General features: G+C 38.8%; 1 protein-coding gene across 1 annotated transcript; it reads right to left on the minus strand.

The window, feature by feature from the left end:
* Window positions 1-826: 826 nt before the first annotated feature.
* LOC131901762 (vomeronasal type-1 receptor 4-like) lies at window positions 827-1,792 on the minus strand. Its single transcript, XM_059252840.1, has one exon. The coding sequence runs from the start codon at window positions 1,766-1,768 to the stop codon at window positions 827-829; it is 942 nt and encodes a 313-aa protein (XP_059108823.1). The 5' UTR covers window positions 1,769-1,792.
* Window positions 1,793-9,775: the final 7,983 nt, after the last annotated feature.

Raw genomic sequence — 9,775 nt, forward strand, 5'->3', positions numbered from 1 at the left:
GGGTCAGAGCTAAAAGCAAGCCATTTAGCAGAAGTCCTGAGGTGTTGGCAAACACCCTTAATCTGATCACAATGCAGGAAGAGTCTCTGTGTGTTCAAGGACACAGCCAAGTGGTGACCTGAAATTTTAATCTCAGTATGAACCATGGAGACCTGGAGGTCTGTATAGACAGGCAGTGATGAGGAAATCATGTGGTTGGGTTTAAATCCAATGAGAAGGTAGAACAGAAAGGCAATAAAAGGACAGGTCACACAGGAGAAGGTCTCTTTCTCTCTCAGGGGAAGGACGGCAGCAACTGGTAGGCTAAAGGCTTCGCTAGTGCTCTGATCTTTTGGGCTTTTAACTCTGCATTTTGCTCTGTGTTTCTTATTTAATAAGACCATTTAGAATTTCATCTACAGTTATTTATGAATTTTGGATATCAGCCCTCTGTATGTGTGGAGTTTCTGAGACATTTCCACATTCTACAGGCTGCCATTCTGTCATATTGCCAGTGTCCTTTGCCTTACAGAAGATTTTCAGCTTCATGAGGTCCCAGTTATTAATTGGTGGTGTTAGTACTTGCACTATACATGGTCTGTTCAGGAAGTTGTCCCTATATGAATGAGTTTTTCTATGCTGTCAGATTCATTGTATCACATTTTAAGTTGAGGCCTTTGATCTACATGGACTTGAGTGTTATTGACAGTTGTTGTGGCCCACACCAGGAGGATTTGCTGAAGGAGATGGAGGCAGGAAGATGCTTGATATTTCTAATCTGGAGTCTTGGCATTCTACAACAGATAAAAGAATATGCCAATATATAAACAAAGGGAGATAAGAGGGGTCATGTCAAACTTGGGAGAAGCTTTCTCTTACCACAGCAGGGTAAAAATATGCTGGAACTAGACTTGATGTTGCTGATGAGAACAAAGGGGCAAACTATGGGAAAGCATATTTCTAGAAATAGAAAAACACTTACTCCCCATGGCACAGAACCTTTGGAGTAGGTTGTGAAGATGACCACAATGGATGAGAATGAGTAAGACATGATGAATACGCACACTAGGGTGAGAATAGTTTGGGTGGCTCTGTCCTCAGGTGAGACTTTCAGAAAGTGTTGAGAACTGTGAATATGCTTGACTTGTCTTTTATGTCTGTAGAGGAGACTCACCATGGAGACACTTGAACAGGTCATGAGACCCAGACACAGGCCATCAGAGAAGCACAGTAAGAACATATAAAGTGCTGTAGCCACATTGCCAGAAGCAAACCATGAGCAGTACCCATAATTCATCCTGCTAGTTGCATTTTTGTTGTAAATAGGGCCTGACACTCTAGTTGGAGTCAAGAAGTTTAGAAGCAGGTGCACAAGCCAGCCTAGTGAGCAGGAGGGACCAATATACTTTGTGGCTCTGTGTTTAAGAGTGATCCACCAGGAGTTGGAGGGGTTGATTGTGATCACTTGGAAGCAACTTAGTAGGCACATGGCATACAGGGACATCCCCCTTGTTATGCGGTAAATATACACTATCAATTTACATCCAACATCATCTAGAAAATACTTAAATCCAAAATCTGATATTGTCCGTGGAATGCCTCTTAAGATGATAGACAAGCAGTTGGCGAACGTCAAGTGCTGTATAATCAGATCTTTTGGCATTAAATGCTTTCCAGTGACTATCAAAATGAGATAATAAAATAGTATTGAGGAATTTCCAAGCACTCCTACTGTAATCTGGGAAAAGAGGAAAATTCCTATTGCCAAGTTGTCAGAAGCCATTTTCATTCCTATTAAAATTGTAAATAAGTTTATTATGGTCTGATAAATGAAGGCACCATGGGAATAGGGAGAAGCAGAGTACTAGGGAGGTCCCCAGGAATCCACAAAGATGACTCCACCATAGACTACTGGCAATGGTCGAGAGGGTGCCTCAGCTGACCTACTCTGATGATCAGATGGCTGAATACCCTAACTGTCATCATGGAACCCTCACCCAGTGAGTGATGGAAGCAGATACAGAGATCAATGGCCAGGTCACAGGAGGAGCTCCAGCAATCCAATCGATGAGAGAGAGGAGAGATTCTATGAGCAAGAGATATTGAGACCATAATTGGAAAAAGTACAGAGACAACTAGCCAAACTAGTGGAATCACATGAACTATGGACCAATAGCTGAGGAGCCCCCATGGTACTGTACTGGGCCCTCTGGATGACCGAGACAGTTGTTTAGCTTAAACTGTTCAGGGGGTCCCCAGAGAGTGGGAACGGGATCTGTCCCTAGTTCATGAGCTGGCTTTTTGGAACCTAGGGCCTATGCTGAGACACATAGTGCAGCCTTGGTGCAGGGATGAGGGGCTTGGACCTGCTTCAACTGAATGTACCAGGCACTGCTGACTCCCCATGGGAGACATTACCTTAGAGGAGGTGGGAATGGGGGGTGGGTTGCAGGAGAAGGTTGGGCGTGGGAGGAAGGATTACAGGGGAATCTGTGGTTGATATGTAAAATGAATAGAAAATCTCTTAATTAAAAAAAAGGAGAAAAGAAAAAAATATTATGGTCAATAGAACCTGGAAATACATTATGAATGTGAATTATTTCAAGATGTTAGCTAAAATAATATATGTATCCATTTACTGTATTTACATAGCTCTCTCATTGAAGAAGAATTTCTAAAACTTTGTTCTTTATTGAAGGACATATCTGCACTCTTTAAACGGAAAGTTTTGAGATGTTTACTAAAGATTAGTGTTTTCACTGGATGATGTACCACATAACTTTCAAAATAGTAATAAAGAGATTGAGGCAGACATACATATAAATTTGGGGCTCACCTGATCTACAGAGTTAGTTCCAGGACAGCAAGTGCTACACAAAGTGAAACTTTGTCTCAAAAATCCCACCCCCAAAGTCTAATGTTTTCATTGCTTTTGACCAAACACAGTGATTTAGGGTCAATTTTCAAAGATAGAATTTTTAAAACATGCCATAATTTCTGAAATTCACATTACCAAAACTCAAAATTCATCAAGAAATACATGAGAAAATAAGGAAAATCATTTTTAGAATGAGGGGTTAAATATTCAGAATATAAAGAATATTTTATTTTGAGATATATTTTAGTGTTAATTGTGTGTGTGTGTGTGTGTGTGTGTGTGTGTGTGTGTGTGTGTGTGTGCTGGTGGTGGTTGCATATGAAAGTGAATCCTAGCAGGGGCCAGAGGCATGGGTTCTCCCACAGCTGGATTTGTAGATGGTTATGAGCCACCAGTAGGAGCTAGTAACTGGACTCAGATTCAAAGTAAGAGCAGTATGCACTCTGAAACACTGACTCATCTCTCTACCCTAAAAAGAGTATTTAAAACTAAGTTTGAAAAATCTTAAATATAAAACAAATAAGAGATGGATTTCATCCCTGGATAAATTTCCTATGAACAATTAAAAAATGTCCATAATGTGTGCAAAATGAGGCTCAACACCACCATTAATTAAGGGAATACAATGAGGTGATGCAAATCCAAGTTGCAATGAGCTATCATCACATGCAGTACAAACAGGTATTAAGCAAAAAAAATAAACATAAACAAAAGCAGGAGTTAAAGCTGCCGAGCACATGGTGAAATAAGATCCCTTGTGTCTACTCTATAAGAACATAGAATGTTGTAGAAGATTTACAAATTAGTATTGGTTTTCTTCAACAAAATTTATAAATCGTTACCAAGTGTTGAATAAGAAGGATAAATGAGAGGTCTGGCATTCCCCACCATTGCCCTGCTGAGTCTCAGCAGTTCTTAGGAAGAATCTCAGGAAGATACAATCACTTCTTTCTTGACCATTTTTTTTGTGTAGCTAAGTGCTCAGACTTTCTGATCTTGAATGGCTTTGCATAAAATGAATATTCATCACATAAGTATAGCAATATCTCTATATAGCCTTACAGTGTATAGAAATTAATGTTTTATTATTCAAATTTGAAATACTAAAACTCTCAGGAAAATGTTAGTAATACAAGATGTAGGTAGTGGCAACAAGGCCCAATAGCACAGGAAATGCACCAAAAATTAAAGAGTGGAACTGCATGAAATGAGAAACATTCTTCACATTAAAGAAAACTACCAGCTGAGGGGTGATACATCCTACAGAATGGGAGAGAGTCATTGACTTCTGTATTTCACTAAGGAGCTTTATAAACTAGAATGTATAAAGTAAAATAAAGAATGAACAGTCTCTTCACAAACTTTCCAGTCATCAATCTGGTTAATGAAATGGGCAGTGAGAAGACGCATATGGGAGTAAATGATTTTTAAAAGCCTTCAACATATTTAGCTATCAGGAAAATTCAAACTGCAAGTACTTTGAGACTCCATTGCAACCCTTAGAATGATTAACATCAAGAGAATACAAAACAACAAAGACTGACAATGTGGGAAATGAATTCTACATTCTATACTGGTCGGATAGAATGTATTAAGTTTATTATAGAATTAAATAAAAGCTTTCTCAATATACTAAAAGTAGAATTACTATGTAACCCAGCTGTATAATTTCTGAGCATACACACAAAGGACTCTATGTCTTACTTGAGAGAAGTTTGTAAATCCAAGTAAACTGCTGCATTATTCACAATAACAAGGAAATGATGTCCATCCTAGATATACATCGTTAGATATGGAAGTGATATATATATATATATATATATATATATATATATATATATATATATATATATATACACACACACACACACACACACACACACAGTGGAATTTTGTTTATCTGTAAAGAAGAATGAAACCATGAAATACTCAGGAAAAACTTACAAGGAAGTCAAGAAGGTGACAGAGACACAGGAAAACAAAAACTACATGTTCTTTCTCAAAGAGGGACATGGATAACAATGTCCACATGTATGGAAGTGTTGAGAGTATGTGTTATAGGATATGCTTCCAGAAAGGAGGTCAAAAGATGCAGAAGAAAGTGGTATTGAGGAGTCAAGGGGGAGGAAATAGGACAAATTTGTCATTAAAGTGAAAAGAATTACAAAGGTATAGGGAGGTGGAAGGGTGTTTTGGGGGAATGGACAAGAAAAGTGGAAGAGAATAATCAATAAATTTGCTTGAAAATGCCATAATGATATCAAGTACTATGTTTGCTAATTAAAATTTTAAAAACCAAACCACATGATGAAAGGTGAGTACCAACTTGCCAAACATCTTCTAATCTCCACACATGCATGCTGTGTGATGTGCATATTCCTTCCCAAGAGTCACTGAATCAAGGGATGAAAATGTAAAAGACATTAGAGTGATGATTGACAGGGATGCAAACAGAAGGTGATGAGTGTTTGTTTCTTGGGCACAGAGTTTTAAGTTTGTTTGTTGTTGTTTTTTTGTTTTTTGTTTTTTCGAGACAGGGTTTCTCTGTGTAGCTTTGCGCCTTTCCTGGAACTCACTTGGTAGCCCAGGCTGGCCTCGAACTCACAGAGATCCGCCTGGCTCTGCCTCGAGTTTTAAGCTTGTGATGAAATGTTCTGGAAATCAGCTGCAGAACAATAGGATTATTTTTTCAAATGACTGGACTATAAACTGACAATAGTTAATATGATAAATGTTTGTAGTTAAAACTTGATTTTAACTTAAAAAGTAAGGGCACTGTGGTCAATAAATGAGAAATTCTTGCAATGTTGTGTGCTACACAGCTGCAGGGATGACAGTCATTTAAGATGACACTGACTTGGGCTCATTGTTTATTGATACAAAGCTTGAGTTCATATTGATAAACTTGCATTTTTGTCTAGAAGGAAGAATTAGAAAAGTATTTGATAGGTATACAATATGATAGACTTTTGATGCTGTTATTTTGGTTTGGGATTCATTAATTAATGAATTCCCTGACATGAGACAGATATATGATAGCTTCTGAAATTGTAGACAGGGACTACTGTGTGTGTGATGTGCATAGGAATATAGAAAGCCAAACACACCTGTGTGTATTTCCCAGAGGGGAAGAGGCCTAATTCTTCATATGACCAGAGTACTATACCTTTATGTTCTTGCAGATAACACATGAGCTGGAAGCTTCTAACAACCAATTTGGGGTTGTTAGAAATAGAACATAGAAATAGAGTCATGGAAACATCTTTCATGTTTAAGAATAGCTGAAATACCAAGAAATAAAGCATACTCCTCATATGCATCTATTTCTTACTTGTAATTCATTTAATTTTTAATTCTTCAAGCTTCCAAAAAATTCATCTTTCCTAGTAGAAAACTATCCTATAATTCTATCATAGATAAAAATTTTAATTACCAGTATCAATGTTCTATTCCACCCATTCCTAAATAAAGCTATTTAGACACAAAAATAGAATATAGCATTTTCCAGAAGTATATAAAATGATTCATAATAGGAATGAAAATATTAAAAGTACTTCAAGCTATTTAGAATGAGATGGGGATGCAGCTCATGGCTTTTCCTGTTGGTGCAAGGCCCTGGTTCTGATTCCCAGTATCATTAGTAAACAAAAAGAAGAATCCAACTAAATCTTCCCTTTAAAATCTAAAACTTAGGAAGCGACATGTAGAAAGTGATAGAGAGAAGGTGAGAAAGATGGAGATGGAGCCAGAGCCACAGAGGAGAGGTAGAGACAAAGGCGACCAAGTGAAGCTAGACAGATGAAAATGAGGTGATATCACTAGGAGATATTTTACTAAGATATTTCTACTATGAGAGACTCAGTACCAGCTCATGGGAAGAGCAAGGTTCACGCACTTTGGGGAGGACTGGCGACAGTTGACTCTGCCCTGAGTTATAAGTAGCCCGTTTCATCCAAAAATCCATTCAAATTCCCTGTTCCTGACCCAATACCAGAGTTTCCCCTACCCACCTATTTCCTTATATTCGTTCCTACCTTCTGTCTTTTTTCTTCCTTCTTTCCTTTTTTCCCTCCTTTCTTCCTTCCTTTCTTTCTGTCTTCTTTCCTTCCTCACCTCCTTCTCTCTTTTCTTTTAGCAGAGCTGTTGAAAGAATTTTTTAATATTTTTAAGTACAAGTATGATTAAGAGAGGCACTTAGCTGGAAAATAAAACTTATCCAATAACAAGCATGGCTTCTCCAAGGCGTGCTTTCTAATGTCTTTATTTCTTGGTGTGCCTATTCTCTGGTCACTCACCTTAGTGCTCGGTGACACCATGATGGTAGGTGTTGCCCTGAGAAGTGAGACTCTGCTATAACTGGGATGGGACACTTGCCCTGACTTAAAGGTTCATGATCTCTTGGTACTCTTTCCCAGAAGATTGGTGATTTTCAAATCACTTCTAGACCCATGATGACAGCCTTTCCACAAGGGTCTGAAGTAACTTTTAAATACCTTCGTCATGTCACAAAAGAAAATAAAATGAGCAACTCCAAGGAAGCAATTAGAAATTAGAATGGGAACTTTTCTGCCAGTCCTTTGGGCACAAAGCACATGGCAGAGAGGCATGCAGAAGGAACAGATCCCCATTGTTATTAAAATAGAGGCAAGCTGCATGGCCTTGCCCCAAGAGGGACTTTCCCTATCACCTTGTATCCTAGATACTATCAACATCTCCAAACTATGAGGTCCCAAAGACAGTCAGGAAAAATGCCTACCTGAATTGGCTATTAACACATCAAAGCAGAATCACTCAAGACATAGGACAATATTTCAGTAGATAAATATGTTTGATGTAGAAATCTGATGACCAAAGTTTGTATCAATGAACAACATTAGAGCACAGTACCAAGGATTGGAGTGAAGGCTTAGTGGGTAAGAACCTTTCTTACTTTTGTAGATGACCAAGGTTCAGTTTCAAGCTCAGATATGACAGCTCAGAAGAGCTTGTGATTCCAGATCCTGAGGATCTGATGACCCTTCTGATATGCAAGGGATTCTTCACAAATGTAAACATATATACACTTAGGCACACACACACACAATAAAATGAAATAAAATAAAGTGAAACAAAAAATTTGAAGGGCAGATCCAGTGGCAGAGACATCTGTCCTATGAGCTTCTAAGAGGTGTGAAAAATGAAGACAAGAGGATCTCTAAGAATCTGATCTCTCCTGGGATTCAAATTGTAGAACAAAACAGTCTCTCTTAAGTAAGGTAGAACATAAGGCCCCAAAACCCTATAGTACAGAGGCCCACTAACACATAGGACGCACACATACTCACATGAAACATAATACACAGGAGTTACACAGAAACCTCACAATTTATTTACTAATGAGAATTAAGATAACAGCCAATATTTGGGCATTTGGTAATCTTTAGTGACCAAACTGTCAAATCTCTCGTCTTCTTTACCCTCACATGGCACTTGGAAGTGACAACAGATGGAAGGAACAATCCAGAAGTTAAAGGCACATCTTCATTGACTAAGTACTAGTTAGAAGCTACATGCTTCTTCATCTGCAGATAAGAAACTGAGCTGGAGCCCTGCTAACCTCGGGGGAGGGGGTACACAATTCAGGCTGATTTGTGGCACTTCCTCAGGTGATGGTGTATGTGGCTGACTGGTGGAAGCTATGGTTACACAGGGAGCAGGTGTAGAGCTTCTCTCCTGCGTGAATCATCTCATGAGCTTTCAGGGTGGTCTTGTGGCTTCTGTGGGTTATGTCAGACCTCATGAGCTAGGAAGTCTGAGACTGGATAGAAGCCTTTCTGACAAATGGGACAACAAAATGGCCTCTCATTGCCGTGTCTTCTGTGGTGGGCTGAAAGTTTACAGGGATATTTGAAGATTTTGGGACATTATTCAAATTTGTAGTTTTGAGGTTTTGCTGGAGTCTTGAGCTTTGATCTGCATATGTGGAGATTATCGCATGATTTTGGTACACAGGGTCCCAGAGTAATTCTTCTAACAGCTAGAGGTATTTTGACTTGCTCTTCTGACATCCTGAGGGATTCCAAAAGAAACACCCACATTTTCAGGCTTAGGATAATGCCCTCTCTGGATAACAAGAAGGGAATCCATCTCATTTATGAGACTACTAACACAGCCATTTCTTTCAGCATTGCAGAGGAGCTGTAGCCATAGTCTCTGTTTTCATGCCCTGTGGAAATAAGAGAGCCTATGAAACTGTGTTTGGGAAGGGAACCCCACAAGACACCCTCTGCCTTCCAGCTTCCCTACTGAATGTTGCCAAGAATGTATCTTTTGGGATCTGCAAAAGTATCCTTGCATTCTCTTGTGCTAGAGTTGTTGCTGATTTCCTTTGTTTCAAAGGCCTCTTGACTTGTTTGAGGACATGTTCTGAGAAAAGAGGGCTTTTGTTGTGGAATATTAGTTTAAGATATGTTCCATTTGTTTATGCTGTGAAATATTTGTTTATTGATGCAAAAATGTGTTGCATTCTTTTATGCTGCATTTGTTTAACTCTGTGAAGCTGTGTTGCTTGACCTGTCTAAAATACCTGATTGGTTTAATAAAGAGCTGAATGGAAGGCAGCTAAGCAGTAAAGAGGGATAGGCATGGCTGCCAGACAGAGAGAATAAATAGGAGGAGATTTCTAGGCTCTATAGAAGAAGGAGGAGCAAGAAAAGGAGATGGAGAGGTGGAATCCAGGGGCCAGCTACACAGACAGCCAGTGTGTAAGAAGAAAAGAAAGATATATAGAATAAAGAAAAGTAAAAAGCCCAGAAGCAAAATGTAGTTAAAAAGAAATGGGATAATTTCAGTTAGAAAAGCTGTCTTGAAATAAGCCACACTAAGGCTGAGCAATCATAAGTAACAATGATTCTCCGTGTATTTATATGGGAGGTGGGT

Source organism: Peromyscus eremicus, unplaced genomic scaffold, assembly GCF_949786415.1.
Source record: "Peromyscus eremicus unplaced genomic scaffold, PerEre_H2_v1 PerEre#2#unplaced_291, whole genome shotgun sequence".
Lineage (NCBI taxonomy): Eukaryota > Metazoa > Chordata > Mammalia > Rodentia > Cricetidae > Peromyscus > Peromyscus eremicus.